The sequence below is a fragment of the Candoia aspera genome, chromosome 1 (assembly GCF_035149785.1).
Source record: "Candoia aspera isolate rCanAsp1 chromosome 1, rCanAsp1.hap2, whole genome shotgun sequence".
Classification (NCBI taxonomy): Eukaryota; Metazoa; Chordata; class Lepidosauria; order Squamata; family Boidae; genus Candoia; species Candoia aspera.
The window spans coordinates 212,215,323-212,233,740 of NC_086153.1; the positions used below are offsets into that span (position 1 = coordinate 212,215,323).

The following is an 18,418-nucleotide window of genomic DNA, read 5'->3' on the forward strand; positions in this document are numbered from 1 at the left end:
TTAGCTATACTACACTCCCAACATATTTGGGGGATGCCAGGAGGGGGGCATCCTACTTAAACTGTTATTCACAAAGTACATAAATTATTCTTTAGTTATGGAAGGCCAACAGCAGTGGACCAAAGGTTAACACTGGAACAGTGTAGGAGCTTATAATACTCAAATTAATAAAGTCTGGTCCATGTAGAGACAGCAGAGAAATCCTATTGCTGTCCATGCCCACAATCTGGTCTCAACCCACTGCAGCTTTCATCTTCCCTCTAAAATGTTGCTCAGCCTTGTCCCATATATTATTACCAAGTATCATATACTAATACCTGTCCTTTAATTCATTTGATTGATTATGTGCCATCAAGACAGTGTGACTCTTAATGACCACAGGATCGAGCTTTTCCAGAATGATCTGTCCCTGTCCTGGCCCTTTTGGTTTTCCAAGAGTGAACCCAGTAATCAAGTCCATCCACCTTGTTGCTGATTCTTCTCTTCCTACCTTCCACCTGTCCCAGCATTATGGACTTTTCAAAGGAGCTAGATCTTCACATAATGTGTTCAAAGTAGGATAATTTGAGCCTGGTCTTTTGTGCTTCAGGTGAAAGCTCTGGGTTGATTTGTTTGACAATCCATTTGTTTGTTTTCTTGGCTATCCATGGTAATCTCAGGAGTCTTCTCCAACATCAGAATTGAAAAGTGTCAATACTCTTCCTATCCTGCTTATCCTATTCCTATTCAAAGTCTATCACAGGGAAAACTATTACCTGCACCATCTGATCTTTGTAGGAATAGACATATCATGGCAGTTGATTATCTTTTCTGAGGTTTTCATTGCAACTCTATCAAGTGCTAGTCTGTGGTATATTTCTTGATTGCTGGTTCCTTTACTGTTGATAGTCAATCCTAAAAGGCAGAAGCCTTACGCCACTTGAATATCACCATTGTCAATTCTAAGGCTAACAGATAAGGCTGTACCTATTGTTATTAGTTTGTTAATTTTAGTCCCATTTTTTCACTGTGCTCCTTGACTTTAATTACTAGAGCTTTAGCATTTTTTACTATCAGAGTAGTAATCAGCATATGTGGTTAATAATATTTATTTCACCAATTTTAAAACTACACCCATCTTCTTCCAATCCAGCATTCTTCTATATATATTCATCGTAAAGACTGAACAAATGAGGAGTGAGTATACAGCCTTGAAGCCAGTCTGTGTTGTCATGTTCTGTCTGGACTGTGACTTTCTGTCCTGTCTACAGGTTTCTCATGAGGACAGTGGGATTCCCAATTTCTTAAGGACATTTCACAGCATGACATGGCCTACATAATCGAAGGTGTTTCTTTAATCAATGAAGCACATATGACTTCTTTTTAGTATTCTTTAACTTTCTCAGTTATCCAGTATGCATCTCTTGTTCTTCTTTTCTAAAATCAGCTTGAATGTGTGGCCTCTCTGTTCTCAGTGGGGCTCTCATTTGCATTGGGTGATCCTAAGCATTATTTTGCTAGCATACGAAATTAAAGATATTGTATGAGAGCTTGTGCACCCTGTTAAGTTTTCTTCTTTGGTATTGGTATACATTGACCTCTTCCGGTCTATTGGTCACTGTTCCCTATGAATGAGATTCAAGACTTCAAAACTATTTCTGACAGTCTCCTTAAAATGGTGGGTATATGCTCAAGATGATAGCGTAGAAACGGGGGGCTTGTTCTTCTGCTTTAGCTTGACTTGGAACTTCAACAAGAGCAATTCATGATCTATTCCACAGTGAGCCACTAGCCATATCCTTGCTGTTATAACTGAACTCTTCCATCTCCTTGTACCAATTTTATTTCTGTGTGCTTCTCTGGTGATATCCATGTGTATAAGGATTGTTTTGGTAGTTTGAAAATTGTATTAGCAACAAAGAAATAATTGGATTGACAGAAACTGTTATTCTCCTGCTTCATTTCTGTTTCCTAGGCCGTGCAGTCCAACTTTGTTTTCCTCTTTACTCTTTTCAACTTTGACATTCCATTCTCCAACTACAAGCAGCAATGTATTACCTGTAAACATTACCATATATTTATTATACTTTTCTTGGTCAAATTAGTGCAAATTAGCATGATATGCCTCAGCTCCAAGTACAATCTCTTAGCCAACTTTAGCTAATATACAAACTAAGGCACGGTTGGCCATGTTTAATGCTTCAGTGAGGGACCATTTGAGAAATCCAGGACTCTAGATTAGGCCAGAAAGTCAAAGAAAAATTTTGGAAGAAGGCAGTGCAAATCAGTTCCAAGAAAATACATGGATATGTGCATGTACGTCACCGGGACTCAAGTGTAATTCAAAACCAATTTTAGTTTATGGCGGACATGCCTTTCTATTAAAAAAAAGTGCATACATATGCAGCATAGGGTTATAACAGACTTTTTTTGTCAGGGCAAGCTAATAAGCCATTTCAGATGTTCTAAGGGGAACAAGGTAGTAAGATGCTTGCTCAGCAACCCTAATCTAAAAGAGTTTTACTTATGATCATCACAAAATACTTGCTGAGCCGTGCGCTATGAGGTGGTGTAGACTAGAGGTTAAGGTAGCAAAATGTTCAGTTTTAAACAAAAGAGGATCATTGACCAGACAAGACACACATGATAGGCTGTTGCAGAGTTTTACTGGAAATTTAGTAATGTTACTATTTATATAGATAAGGTGGAAGTTATACTGGCTAATGCATTACAATGCAGGGAAGTAGTGAATAGCAGTTACGTGGAGAGGTCAAGGCCCAAATCATAAGCAGTATAAAAGATAGTGTACATCCTTAGAGAGAGGTTAATTCCTGACCTCTGCTTCCTTGGCGTCCAAGACGCTAAGATAAATTTGAAGATGCTTTTGTGATTGTTTTCTACTGAATCCTTTTTTTTTTTTTTTGCTTTCAAGTGATCTGTGATCTTAGTCGCAAAAGAAATACAGGGATTATTTCTATGTCTCTTTGTGTCTGTGTTTTAGGTATTTTATTAAACAAAACAAATTTTTATATTTAAATAGTAGATGGCAGAAGGGGCACATAGACCTGAATCCATTACATTTTAACTTGCAGAATAAATTGTGGAAGGCAAAATTAGACACTTATTTCCCCAATTTTCTCATTTATGAGAGCTCCACAAGCAGGAGCTCATTATCAGCAAGGTCGTCTTCTTTGGGTTTGTGCATGGTAGCTTCATTGTCCTTGCAAATAATTATAACGCTAATGTCAAAAGTGCTGGTGGTTGTTGACATGGTTTTAAATTTCTATGGCATTCCTTTTTCAAAAAATGTACATGTTACATATTATGTTTGTAGATACCACCCTGTTAATTTGAATTGTCCTGTAATATTTGAAATGTATTGAAATTGATCATTGTACCTTCAGATAACTTGATTCTAAACTGTCCAGACCAATAGCAATGTTCTTATTGTATCAATTGCAATGGTTGACTATGCATTAATATTTTAATATTAAGTAATAATACATAGGCAACACATGTAGTTGGTTCAGTAGAAGTGTCACTTGATCTACTGCCTTACTCTCCCAATATTTAAACAGCCCCATGTTGTGCCATTTAAAGTTTCTGAATAATCTTTAAAGACAACCCCTCCTATGCTGGAGCATAGGAAACTTACAAGGTCCATTGTCTGATGTCTTCAGATAGGAGCAGGGCAAAAGGGGAAACAACATGTACTGCAGATTCCTCAACCAATATTGTTGCTTCCATTTCCATAACACCATCTTCCTGCCATGCCCAACCAGCGCGGCAACTAGGGTCTGTCACCTGGGCCAAACATGGATTCTGCCCTGGGGCAAACATTCAGTATACAAATACTATTTTGTCATTTTGGTGTCCCCCACCCATGCGGTGCCCAGGGCACATGCCCCTCTTGCCCCCCCCCCCCCCCGTTGCAGCCCTGTGCCCAACATTTCCCCTGCCTCTCCTAAATTTACATAAAGCCTATCTGGGAGTTCCAGTTCTGTTTCGACATAATTGCTTTTGGATCCCAAAGATAAGTTCCCCTTTGGTGTCATTCTTTTAGTTCTGGTTCTTTTGATAGTGACCTAACCATCTCTGGTTCCTAGTAACATTCTTCTTTATGCTCCTGCTGACAGGGATTACTGTAGTTTGAGCCCTTCTAGCCATGAGGCAGCAGCACTCTGGCCAGCAGACCTTCACACTTGTTCTTACTGTGGAAGACTAGAGCAACCCTCTCTGTTGAGTTAAAAATTGTTACCTTTTCAAGGTAGGGAACTGTATTTCTGAAAAGTGTAAGGTGTCATAAATACCTGTGAAGCAAAAATGGTGTGTCCAAAGCTGCTATTCTTTTGGGGTTGAGCCAGCTGCAATAATACCTTGATTGTGATTGGTCTGACCATATTCAGTGTGAAAACTAATAATCTCATCAGCATCTTTGTTTCCCAGTTGCCCATTTTTTTCTTGTCAAAAGCCAAACGTTCTCTTCAATTTAGCTTCAGGTGACTGTTTGTGTTCCTTTATATGGTACAGGTTCGTTATATTCGGATAGATGGCAGTGTATCTTCAGCAGAAAGAGCAAATCTTGTAAATCAGTTCCAAAAAGACCCAGATACCAGAGTGGCCATTTTAAGCATTCAGGCTGCTGGCCAGGTAACAACTTAAATATATATAACCTTCTGTTTGTTCCAGGATAAAGTAAATGCTTGGAGAGAAAAACTGTTCCTGTGAACTGATAGGACATCATAAGGTCTGTGCTGTATCTGTAAGCAAATGCCTAAATAAAATTGCTCATATAGATGCTGAATTAACCATTCATTGATTGCTCATTATTATGCATATCAGTGTACTTCTAAGAAGCAAATAGATCCTTTTGGTTTAGGATAGTGGGCTTATATTTCACAATCCATCAGTATAGATTAAAACTTATGAGGTATATTACTTAAATGCAACTTAAAATTGTTCCCTGATATAGAACATGGGTAAAATCATTTTCAAAAGCAGTATGGCAAAAATACCTTAAAAGCACATAGGTTGAATAAGTTCCATAAATGGATTATCTATGCATGGAATGCTCACAGCTAGAAGGAAGATGATGTTTGCCAGGCCTGAAATGGAGTTGGGTGTGGGGTATAAAGGGAAGGAGAGCTCAAAATCTCCTTAACTTTCTGTTAGTCAGAACCTTAGCTGGACAGACTGGTCCTGAATAGTAGGAACACTTCCAATAGCAGAAGGAAAGTTCAGGATCCAGAATTTCTAACTTTCTTACTCAGTTTCTTTTAAGCAAATTATGATGTCTCAGCCTAGTAAAATGATAGATACCAGAATCAACACATTGCAACATTTTTGCAAAAATGCTTTAATTTTAACTTTTCTTGCTAAGTGCTGTATGCATTAAGACTAAACTAACAACTTTTGTAATTTAATCATTAATATTCTAATTCCCCAGGTCCATTTTTGTGGGCCCTGAGACATGCAACTGCTTTTGGTTACATGATTGCCTCCATTTGGGGGGATAAAGTAAAGTCAAATAATTGTGCAACCACCCAGCATTTCCCAAAGAAGAACCAAAATTTCATCTAGGATAAAATATTCTGCAAATCCCTCAAGACCTGGCTTTGTGATCAGTCCTGGGGATCCCAGTGGACCAGGGAGATTTTGCAATGGCTCCCTTACTGTGATTAATATCATTCCCCTGTTATGTGTCTTTCTATAGTTATTTTTTTAAAATTGTGACTGATTTTATGTATTTTAATTAGTGTTGTATGCTGCCCAGAGTCACTTTTATGTGAAATGGGTGGCTATATACGTATGATAAATAAATAATTCCAGGGATGTTACCATATCAGAAACTAAAAAAAATGTTCAGAAATTGTAGTCTGGACCCCAACTGCTAGGATATCTCTGCATTGTTAACATTTGCTCAGAATACATATCTGTGCATATTTACAAATTGTTTTTCTATTACCAGAGAATAAGTTTTTCTGGAACATAAATGATTTAAAAGAATTTAGCTCAAGTGCCACGCATCTTTTCCTCACTTTACCCTTGTTCTGTTATTCTAGTAGATAGGCTTTTGTCAGTCCTGTAGTTTAGAGCTTATCCAGAAACTAATGTCATTTGCAAAATACAAAGTGGTACATCATGTATAAATTAGTATGTCTGTCTATATAATGCAATATTCTTATGAGATAGGAGGGAGCTACAGAGATGGGGTAAGAGCTTTATTACTGTGGAAAAAAAAAAACCCAGCAATGCTATTCCAGTTAAGGGAGAGGTAGAATGAGATGTCAGACAAAAATTCCAACTATAAATACCTTTTGCTCCAATTTGTTAGGCCTTTTCAACTAACTTTTACATACAAGACAAAATCTTGTGAGCCAAGATAAAGAGGAATGATGTTCTCTAGTTACAGCACTAAATGTTCCCCAAAATTTCTGTAAGAGACTGTAAGCTTACAAAAGGCATTGGTGGTTGCCTTTTTGATAAATGCTAAAAGTATTTGTGTTTTCATTATGTTTAGGGATTAACTTTCACTGCTGCCACTCATGTTGTTTTTGCTGAACTGTACTGGGACCCTGGACATATAAAACAAGCAGAAGACAGAGCCCATCGGATAGGACAAAGTAGCTCTGTGAATATCCATTACCTTATTGCAAATGAAACATTAGACTCTGTAATGTGGGCAATGTTGAATCGTAAGGTATGACTAAATATTGGAAGCTGCTGAAGGTTTTGTATTCTACTGATGTATACATTCTGTGCTGTTCCTTTTTCACCCCACTATCCCCTTTTTTCAATCAAGTTTTGTTTGATTTTGATTCTTAAGAAGAATATTATATATCTAAAGAAAAAGCCAAGAAATAATGGGACTTAAAAGTTTCTTTGCTACAAAATTTCCTTAGAAGACTCTGAACCCATATTTTAGAAAACAGAAGTGTCTCAGTTCCTAAAGCATGAGGACAGTATAACAGAGGAAATATTTATGTAGGTAATTAGAGCTCGGAAGAGGTAGTTAGACAACAGTAAGAAGCAGCCTTTACCCTTGGAAATGTCCCATGTTTTGACTTCATTTGTCTTAATCTGACATTAAAGGCCTCATATCAAGACCCTTGGAATGAAAAAGAATTTGTTGTGGGACATAAATCCTAATCGTTGAGCTATAGAATTCAAGAACTGTAAGACTATTCGGGATGCTCTATCTCTCATCTCTGCAGATACTATATTAAGCCCAACTCAGAGGTCACAAAATAATATGCATGTTTTCACATTCTCCATAATTTATTGCACAACATGGTAAATAATGCAGGATGGGGAAAGTTATTAAAGCCATGGAATCTGAATTTAGTCATAGTCCTAAGATTTAATGTGAGAGAAGTTTCATACGTTAAAATTAGGCCATGGGAAGTTTCTAATTGCTTGTAAGACTCTTTCCAAGGCTGCTGGGAAGTAGAAATAAGGAATAATTGTTACTTCATTTTTGAAAATATAATACTTAATTATATGTCCTTAGAGGCAGACTTTCCAGGTTCTTTGGAAGGTGGCTAACAGAAATAGAAACTAAACCTTTATTATTTTTAAAACAGTAAATAATTTTCAATGATATACTTTGAGAACTGGCAGTCTTTTTTGGCGTTTGGCACTTTGTTGTTATATTAGCTATCAGGGCCCGGAAAAAGGCCTGTTAATGTCAGTTGGGTACAGCTAAACTTCCTTTTTGGGAAAGGTTGGCCATTTAAAGATGTAATGTGGGTGTTAATTATGTCCCTGAGGCTTAATAGGTCCATTTTGACTTCAACAGGGGGAAGAAATGTAAGAATTTCATAGCTGAAAATCAGCTATTTTGCTGCTAATTTCTGATGGTGCCATCCAAGAGTGCTTTGGGTGCTGGGGAGCTATGTTTCAAGCAGTAGGTGATAATTCAATATTCCAATGGAACATCATGGAATATGTTTTGTGGAAATTTTGCTTTGGAAATCTGCAGAAACACAAGCCTTACACTAGAGTTTTAATTTCTAATTCCTAAGTGTCGTATTCTGTTTCGTTTGCTACCTAGAATGCTTATCAGAGCAGGAAGTTGGGTGTGAGACTAATAGAGAAATAATAAAATGTGGGTGGGTTTTTTTGTAATTCTTTCATTTACTATATAGGCCAAAGTTACAGGTACCACATTAAATGGCAAGAAAGAAAAACTACAAGCACCAGAAGGTGACAAAGATAAATGGAATTTTTTGAATTTTGCTGAAGCCTGGACCCCCAATGAAGGTCTAAGCGAAATCAAGGATGAGGTGTTATTCACCCATGTAAGAATGTACACATATAAATCCTATGTACTTTCCAAGAGTAATACTGTGTTTTTGATATACTCATTTTGGTTTAGAGCCACTATAATAACTGACTTTTACAGGGCATTCTGCAATAGTTAATATCAACTGTTGTAATACTGTTTTAGAATGATCAGTGAAGTGAAATATCTATAGGGTCTGTGATAAATGCATTTGTTTTATATTTGAAGTATTCTTTTATTTTTGTCTTAAACCCATAGGTATATCTTACAGATAATGATTTCTGTAACATTTGCTGACCTAGACATTGAGGAGAGGGAACTGACGTTCCACATGTCATGATGTTGCACAAACGATGCTGATCAGATACAGTACTGTATGTCGCTTGTGTAACAGCATTTTGACATGTGTGACATTATCAGAGCTTCTAGCAGATGCTTATGTCTACTGTTTATAATTCTATTTGGTCTTTGATAACTGTGTAGGGAGTTTCAGTGTATTCTGCAGAAACTTAATGGTAGATTATAGCAGATTAATGTGTTTTAGTACCTTGGTTCTGGGTTTACTCAGATAGACTTTCACACATTATTTAGGGCATTAGCCTCATTGTAAGCTTCACTGATAATTCTTGATGTAACTGTAAAATTGTGAAATCTAAAAATGATTGCCGTTGGCAGAACAGACCTCTCTGTTTACAGCATCATTTTCCTAATAAAAAACGACAGGTTCAGAATTAATTAAGTGGCTCATTTTCTTGGAAAACTGGGCAGTAGTGTCATTTGAGCTCCAAGATCACATCCAAATCCATAGAAACAAACATAATTCCTATTGTTCCATTCTGACTAGAGCAAAGATGCTATTTGACCAAAATATTAGTATTGGTAGTTCATTCTGTGAGGATTTATTTAAATATCTAGAGTAGCTAGTACTGATGCAGAATTTGGCATCTAACTTATACCAATTTAGTTTAAAATCTCTATATACAATATCCCAAACTTTAAAAAATGGCTGATAATGCACAGCTTTTAATGGAATCCAACCTTTGCAAAGATAGCTGCACTGTTTGTCAGACTACATGACCCTGAAATAATTGTTTTAATAACATTAAAAGACTGCTAATACTAACAAGTTTCTATACCCTAAAATATAGAATATTACTTTTTTTCTTAATATGTCTCTCAAATTGTCTCTTAAAATTCAAAACTACCTAAAATGGTGGAATTGGAATAGAAAATGGTTGGTAATGAAAGGGTAATGAATAGTGGTTGGTAGTGAAAGGGCATCCTTGTGTTAAGCAAAGTAACGATTGTTGGGTTTTCTATCCTAGTTTGAAAAGGAGAAGCAACATGATATTCGTGACTTCTTTTCGCCAAAACCAGATATAGAGAAAAAGCGAAAAATTGATTCTTGTTATAATACATCTCCATGCTTGAATTCAAATTCTTCTCAAGCCTTGGAGGAAAAGGATCTGGAGAACGGCAGAAACTTAGATCCTCAGGGGCCAGATGATCCAGGTGTGCTTTGTAGAGAGGCAAAGAGACCAAGGCCTTTAGAACCATCTACACCGAAGCTTGTTCCTAACAGAGGAAAGAGAAAATCTTTGTTCAGAAAAAGAAACAATTCATTTACAGACGAAGCTTCCAAAGAGGATGGTTGTATGCTGTTACCTGAGTCAAGCAAAGGATTTGCTTCTGAAGTAACCTGGCATTGCAATCTTTGCACTTACAGTAATAGTTCATTGCTGCCTTATTGTGAACTGTGTGAATCTCCTCGCAGAAAAAATAGTAAGTAAACCCTTGTTCCTGTTAGAACCTTTTTTCATTGTTTTAACACATTTTATTAGTCTTTTTGTACTACAGCACACATACACAAATATCCTAGTGTTTAATACTTGAAGTAGAAATTAGCAATTGGGTCAAAAAGTGTAATATTACATAAATTAAGGGCTTACAGAAGTAAATTTAGTCCTCTCTAATATAAATTTAATTTCTATGATAGCTTATTGTTAGAGTTGTTGTTTTGATTTCTTTTGAAAAGTATAGTTCCTTTTCTTTTTTTTAATCCATTCAATTGTTTCTGATTCTTGGAGACTGCCTGGACAAATCCCTGCAGTTTTCTTGGCAAGATTTTTCAGAAGTGGTTTGTCATTGCCTCCTTCCTAGGGCTGAGAGAAAGGGACTGGCCCAAGGTCATCCAGCTGGCTTCGTGCCTAAGGCGGAACTAGAACGCAGTGTCCCAGTTTCTTGCCTGATGCCTTAACCACTATACCAAACTGGCTTTCACAGTTCCTATACTTTCATTTTTTGTTCTGTTCTGTTCTGTTCTGTTCTGTTCTGTTCTGTTCTGTTCTGTTCTGTTTTATTAGTTTGCATTTTTTGGTTTGACTCTGATTAGGTACAGTATGTAATAGCAAACTATCCTGAAAATTCATTTTGAAGGCATATCAGCTGCTTTATCTTTGGGAAGGATGTCTAGTATTTCTATGTCTTAGAATTGTGGCTCTTCGGACAATATGCAAAAGTGTGATTTTTCATAGGAATAAGTAACCTGTAGACCTTTGCATGATTCCTTTGGACTAATTTCACAATTCTTCTGGGTCACTTTTGTAAAAGCTGTTTTTTCTTTGCAGCCAGCTCTTTGAGAGGGAGAAAAATCCATGATAATGGATTTTCTTACCCATTTTTGGTTCTGGTTCCACCTACTGCTTGCAGCAGCGCAGCCCAACAGATTATTGCTGAGTGAATGCTTCCTTCATCAGGAAAACAAATTATCTAGCCCTGATTTTAAAAACTCAGCTCATGCATTCTCCAGTACTTTGACATGCTTATGCAGAAGAGATTGGAAGCCTTCACTTCCATTTTTAACTAATAGTTATGTTTGAACTCAAATAAATGGTTTAATATTAACTATAATTTATTGACACTAGTTGAGTTCAAGCTTTGACTACAATAAAATATAGTAAGATTAGTCACAGTTTATGGGTCAAACATAATGCTGATTGATTGATTGATTGATTATGTGCCTTCAAGTCATTTTTGATTCTAGTGAGCACATAGATAGATTTTCTCCATGATGATCTATCCCTAACCTGGTCTTTCAGATCTTCTAGTGGTGTACTCATCACCACTGTAGCTGAGTCCACCGACCTTGCTGCTGGTTGTCCTCTAATTCTCTTTCCTTCCACCTTTTCCAGCATTAGAGCTTTTTCCAGACAGCTAGGTCTTTGCATAATGAGTCTGAAGTAGGATAATTTGAGCCTGGTCATTTGTTCCTCAAGTGAGAACTCTGGGTTGATTTGTTCAATGATCCATTTTTTGTTTTCTTGGCTGTCCACAGTATTTTCAGGAGTCTTCTCCAACATCAAAGTTCAAAAGTGTCGATAATCTTCCTATTCTGCTTCTTCAAAGTCCAACATAATGCTGAATAATGTTTAAATTAAATTAAATTAAGGTTTTATTGTTACATCCAGATGCATAGTGATAGGTCTCTTCTGTGTCAAGTTTAATGAAATATCTTGGTTGATATAGAAAGGTGAGTAAAATTCCTGATACATAACTAGATACAGAGCCAAGAAGGAAATTAATTGTACTATATAGCTATAAGTTAGAAGTATTATACCTTTCCTTTAAGTATGAATAGAATAGCTTTGAGGAATGTTTAAGGAACAAAAGAAGGGATAGTCGTTAATTTTTCTGGTGCAGAGAATTACACATTTTACTGGGAGAAAGTAGCTTCAAGTTATATGCCCTAGTCTGAATGTAATGATTAAAATTAAGATAAATGTCAATATATATTCCTGTTTCTGAGAAGCCCATCAGTGTGCTTAGGTGCAAACATGAATTGATTTTTGCCTCCTGGTTTAAGTAAGAATCAGAATTAATAACACACTTAAATGTATTATCTAATGGTCATTTTATGGCAGGCATCTGGGGCATGATTTGCAATATTATAAATGCTATCCAAGGAGGAGTATGGAATGTCAAAATCTGGAAATGATAGATTTTCCAGGAGGATATTACAGTGGTCAGATAGATATTGTTTCACTGAATATGCCCTGCTTGGATTTCAGTAATTAGATTAGGCTGGGAGCCATGGCTTTTCTAAAACAGAAACGGAGCCTGCTGATATAGATAGGGGCTACTAACAATTGAGAACTGCTTGCCATCCATTAACCTAGAACAAGCAACTCGGTTAATCTTTATTACTGCTTCTATGGCATTCCCCCTCCCCTCCCTGAGTGATATACATAAAGCCTTGATCTAGAGCTTTCCTAAAAGAAAGCGGCAGTAAGAAAGATCAGTTCAAGAGCAGAGCTTATTTCACTCCCAAGGGTGTAGGCTGTGGGCCATATTTGACCTCAGGTGCCTGCAAGGAAGTGTTCCTAGTACAAAAGTGGGACCAGTACAAAAGCTAAGTTCCATTGAATTTAAGCCTAAAGTAATTACATTTAGTTTTTATGAAGTATTGCTAATATGAGTATTATGCAAATACTCTATAATTACCCTGTCTGTCACATTTAAAAATTTAAGTCCTGTGTCAACACCTGGAAGCTTGGAGAGGGAGATATGCATGTAGGTATATCCTTCATTTAGCATATGCAATTGTTATTTATTCAATGTGCCAAATCTGTGGTAGTACTAGATGCTAAGGAGGAAATAATAGATGTAAAGAAAGTAATCAGAAACAGTTTCACTGTTTATAAATATATTGATGTAATCAACAGTTGGTTACAATGGGAGGGAATTTAAAACAATGTAGTTTATTGATTTTTTTCCTTTTTGTTTTTTTTTCATATTTTTCTTACATTTTTTCCTTTTTTAATTTTCTTTCCTTTTTTCTTTTTAAATAATTACAAATAGTGGTGATATCAATATTAATATGTTTAGAGTTATAGAGATTTCTAGTTGTTTTTAAGATGACATAATGAACTTAATTCTATACAATTAATGAAATAAAATATTGCAAATTTTATGATAATTGCAAACTCTTTGTTTACTTACTGATATATAACTGTTATTCCTTCTTGCTTTTTAACATCCATAGTTACACAAAAGGAAAGTCAGATTGACTTTGTCTCTACTGAAAGTAAAGATGAAAATGCAGTCAAAAATGCCATACATCTTAATGGTATCAAGATGATCAAGGAAGAAACAAATCAGAAATTGGACTGTGTTGAGCAAGAACTCAAAGGAGGTAACAAAAACTGGCTTCCTTCTGGCACTAATTATTACACGCTCAGATATGGGCTGTTGGATATCTAGAAGTTTGAGAATTATCAGCTCTACCCACAGTGATCAAAGTATGCATAACATTTGCAAAAGCATAAATGGTGAGAAGATTTCTATCTAGTCTAAGGTTTTGGAGGACTTTTTGGAGCCACTTTGGAGTGGAAGTGAACAATGCAGGGGAATGAGAGGAAGAGGAAGGCTCAGTATGTTAGTGGAAGTTAACTTGTGCGACATCGTAACACAAAACACTTCAGAAAATAATGTAAACACTTGTTGGATTCTTCCTCTCCTCTGTTATTGAACACATTGCATAGAGAGACTTAACAAGGATGCACTCAGTACATTTTGGAGTTCATGGCAGGGTTATAGTTTGCATTCTGGCAATTTGGACTTGATGCAAGAAAATATCCTATTGGAAAGCCTTACTTTTCTGCAAAATTAACTGGATTAACATAGTTGCCTCTCTCTATATAAAGATTACACTTGAATATTCCAGGATATATATATAATTTATCTGCTAAATTAGAAGTGAGAGCCAGTTTGGTTTAGGTGTTAAAGTCACTGTACTAGAAACTGGGACACTCTTGAGTTCTAGTCCTGCCTTAAGCAGGAAGTCAGCTGGGTGTCTTTGGGCCAGTCACTCTCTGTCAGCTCTAGGAAACCATTTCTGAAAATGCTGCCAAGAAAACTGCATGAACTTGTCCATGCAGTCCATGCAGTTCAAGGCACCAAAAAAAAAGTATTAGTTTATATAGCTTTTATGTAATTCAATTCAATTCAATTCAATATTTAATACACTAGACTGTTATTCTCTATTTCTACTGGAAATTATAAATTTGAAATAGAATTAGTTACTTTTACTCTTATTTCTTGAATAAATGAAAAGGTCCAGCATTGGGCACCTACTGGTAATACAAAGGTACTTGCTCTGTCTGTTTTTCTCATATGATTTTGCTGAGAGTTGGGCCCCATTTAAGTTGTTTTAGATACTTCTTGTTTTATGTCCCACTGCTGTTAGGTAGATGTAATGAATGGGCAAACCCATTTGTCACGAGTAGGCAAGGCAGACAAAACACTCAGATGGCCAGTACATAGGTCTGTCAAGTACTAAATAACCCTTGTGCCACAGCAGAGTAGGCAGGTCCTAAAGGTATGGCTGCTCCCATAGGATTTCTGGGAAGTATCCTGGTAAGTCAGGTGGAACATGCTTGTGCAGTGGCATGTTCAATCAAATCTGTTATAAAGAGATGAAAGTAAAATTATTTTGTAGTAAAATTTAAATCATTTTTATTTACAGAGTATTTAAATGATTCAGAATCCATTCTAACTTATCATAGCCTAATGTTCTGTGCAAGTAGGAATACTGACCGAATTCATGTCTACACAAAGGTGGGTAATCAATTTTGGATTCAAAGAAGCACAAGTAGAATTCTGATTGGTATAATATTTTCTGTGACTTTTGCTCATGATACTTTTCTATGCCCTCTGAAAAGCTTTCCTGAAGGACTTTGTGTAACTATGGCTTGTGGAATGGAACTGCATCAAGAAGGCAAAGGGGCTGAGTTTTGAGGGGCACAAGTTAGAAGGAGTTGGCAGAAACTGGGAAGAGAAGTTGCATATTTATTTATCCATTCATGCATGCATACATGCATACATGCTGTTGGGAACAACTTTTTCCAGTTTCCATCAGTTCTGTGGCTTCTCATTGAGTCATTCTCTTTCAGGATTGACCAATGGATCTTGCACTATCAACCATATTACTATCCCAATCCAGCCAGTGCATAATTCCTGGAGCATTCCATGATACAGCAATACAATCCACTATGTGTACTGGCTTTCTACTCCATTCTCCTTGCCTTCCTCCATCTAGACAATGTAATTTTCAACTAGCTATGATAGTTGTTTCCTGGAACAGTCCCATAACCAGCACCTTCCTATGGTGATGCTTTCATGTTTTCAGGACATCTCTGTCTTTAGAAGAGATATCTTGATCTCTTCAAAGCAGATTTTAAGCTGCAGCCCTACATGGCCAGTTGCTCCAGGATTGCTGTTTTCTCCACAGATCTTAGGTCTATATCTTCAAATTTTCCCATGTCCCCATTCTGCTTTCAGTGTGGGAGATCTGCCTTATTCATCATTCTTTAAGATTCTGGCTGAGTTTTCAGAAGGCAACTGTTAATGTCTCTGAGGTCTTGATACAGTTGGCTTCTCGATTTATTTTGTTACCAGATGCTCAAGTTGGAGACCAACTACCTAATTATCCTCTGAATGATTCCATTTCTATAATGAGCAGGTTTGTCAAATGATGCAGTTTCATGTCCTGGAAGTTCAACCATCTCATTGTGGAGTCCCCAATTTACAAGCTGCAAGACATCACTGCTTCACCAGTCCTAATTCACATGATCCCAATTTTGAGAAAAATAGCAAGAGTCCTGTTAGCCAACACTCCCTTGCCTCCCTTGCACTGGGTGGATAATCTTTATAGGGTAAAAGAGAAGTTGTGCTAATTTTTTCAGTTTATATCTCTCAATTCCATTATTGTGAAGGTGCCTTAATTCAGTATCCACAGTTAGCAATGTTCCATTGATTATGTACCATCAAGTTGGTGTTGACACTTAGCAACCACATAGATACCCTGGGATAAAGAAAAAGGTTTACAGACTAGGTCAGAAAATATATTCCTGAGGTGTAAACTCTCTTCACATTGCTAATACCAGACATTTGTACCAAAATACCATCACTTCTTGTGGGTTGTGATACATGCAAGTATCAGATTGTCCAGGTTTTTCTGGCAAGCAGCACAATTTGCTAAACAGCTTGTTGTGCAGCTTGTTCAGCAATCACGGTCATGGCACTCTCTACTGCTCTGCTGTATTAGGAGCACTGGAAACTAAGGGTAGGCTTGAGAACTTTAACCTTTGATGAAGATCGCTTGTTCATTACTACGATTGACTGATTTTACTCTGAACAGGGTCCAAGAGCTGTTTGGAGTGGTATGTAGACACGGACTATAACATCGTTCCATTTTTTTCTTGCATCAGTCTGTGTAATACTTCTCCTTTGAGCTGAAATAACCAGCTTTTCAACCAAATGTTCATACTATACTTCACCTAAGGATTCTTGCCAGATGTTGATATTACCTCTCTGCCCTGCACAGCCATGAGTGTGAGGTCATCAATATGCTGATAATACCCAGTTATACCTCTTGACCCCAGACCAACCAGGTGATGCTGTCAAGGGCTTTTATGAGTGTCTGGAGGCTATACAGGTCTGGATGGAGAGAAATGGGCTCAAACTCAAACTCCTGACAAGACCAAGTGTCTGTGGTTATTCATACCACCCAGGTCTGGAAATGGTAAACCTTTAGTCCTGAATGGAGTTGCACTTCCTCCTTTGGGACTGATGCACAATTTGAGGGTGGTCTTGGAGCAGATAGCAGCTGTGGTCAGGAAGGCCTTTACACAAATTCACTTAATGCACCAATTGTGCCATTACCTATACTGGGAGATATAAGGAGAGTCACTTATGCTTTGGTCATCTCACGTTAAAATGAGGCCTTAAAACCTAGCTTTTCCATAGACTGATTGGTGGACTCCTTATGAGATGCTTGTTTTAGTGGTGTTAGCATTTTTTTTTCTGGACATTTGTTTGGTATGATCTCTGTATTATTTTATTTTTAATTATTTCATATTGCATGTTATCCAGAGTAGTGATGGGGTTAGGTGGCCTATACATTTACTTACTTACTTAATTAATTAATTAATTGTACCAGGTTCATGTCTTCAGGTTGTACTATAGATCTTGATGTTCACCCATACTATTTGTTCAGGTACTGCTTGGTTCCCTTTCAGGATATGTGTCTCCCTATAACTGATGACCAATAGATTTTACCTATTGTTTTCCAGGCTATTGGATTGAATTCTGGGCTATCCACAGGTTGAATTGTCTTGTGTGTTCCAGGACAATTCTAAAATTATGCTAGGAAAGCTCCTTCCTTCTGCACAAAGGGGCAATTGAGCATGTCCTTCTGGAGCACTACATTCCCATTTCTAGTCAAGATATTTCACCACTATCAAGAAGGGTGATGGTCTTTGACCTATTCAGTAATATCATTATCTTAATTACTTGACACGCTCCCACTTCAGTATGATTTCACTTGCTATCATCCTTCCCGTTTTCTAAAAAAGGATTTTTTAGAAAATCCTTTTTCTAAAAGTTTACATTTATTGATTTGCAAACTTCATATATCTCCAGTGCACTACCTCCTTTGTTTTCTCTGCTTCATAGCGAATCATTTCACTTACCAGTTTTGTGTTTTACTATTTCATCTTTCCTTGAGCTCTGGAATAAGGACATTGTACCTGTTGTGTGTACCTTTCCCTATAAGGTATGCATTATTTTTTAAACTGGAAGACTGACTCATAACTCTACCATTCCATTCTGAGTTTTCTCATCATGTCTCTCAGGTGCTTCTCCATTTGCTTGATCTGGGACTCTGAGTGAACCATGAAACATTTTCCATTCTTCCCACACAGTTAACAACTTCTTGGCAAATCAGTGCTACCAAGGGAGCCAGTTTCCTCCCATTGCCATGGCTGTGCAAGCTGTGGTCTTTGTATACAAGATTTCCTCAGTAGAAGTGAGGGCCAACATTATCTTCCATCTATTGGGACACTGGTGGCTGTGGTTTCAATTGTTCATTTCATCCTTTGGATTCACTCCTTTCCAAGTGTAATATCTTCATATTGTTCTCCTAGGTTCAGAAGTCCAGTGGATCCATCTCTGAATCTCCCCATGCATCATGTAGCTCCTCCACTGATGGCTAGTTGCAGACATTACTTGCCAAGGATGTAGATTGCAGACCTGCTTTCCTGATTCATGTCCTTACAATAGATTGACCTGCAGTCTCTTCACATCCAAGGCCCTCGG

General features: G+C 37.1%; 1 protein-coding gene across 1 annotated transcript in view; it reads left to right on the forward strand.

The window, feature by feature from the left end:
• The window catches only part of ZRANB3 (zinc finger RANBP2-type containing 3), a 65,546-nt gene that overhangs the window by 32,671 nt on the left and 14,457 nt on the right, over positions 1 to 18,418 (forward strand). The window contains exons 10-15 of the mRNA XM_063288703.1: positions 4,510 to 4,629; positions 6,500 to 6,679; positions 8,127 to 8,279; positions 9,589 to 10,045; positions 13,305 to 13,454; positions 14,787 to 14,878. Of these exons, the coding sequence (XP_063144773.1) occupies positions 4,510 to 4,629; positions 6,500 to 6,679; positions 8,127 to 8,279; positions 9,589 to 10,045; positions 13,305 to 13,454; positions 14,787 to 14,878 (1,152 nt within the window). The remainder of the gene's footprint in view (positions 1 to 4,509; positions 4,630 to 6,499; positions 6,680 to 8,126; positions 8,280 to 9,588; positions 10,046 to 13,304; positions 13,455 to 14,786; positions 14,879 to 18,418) is intronic.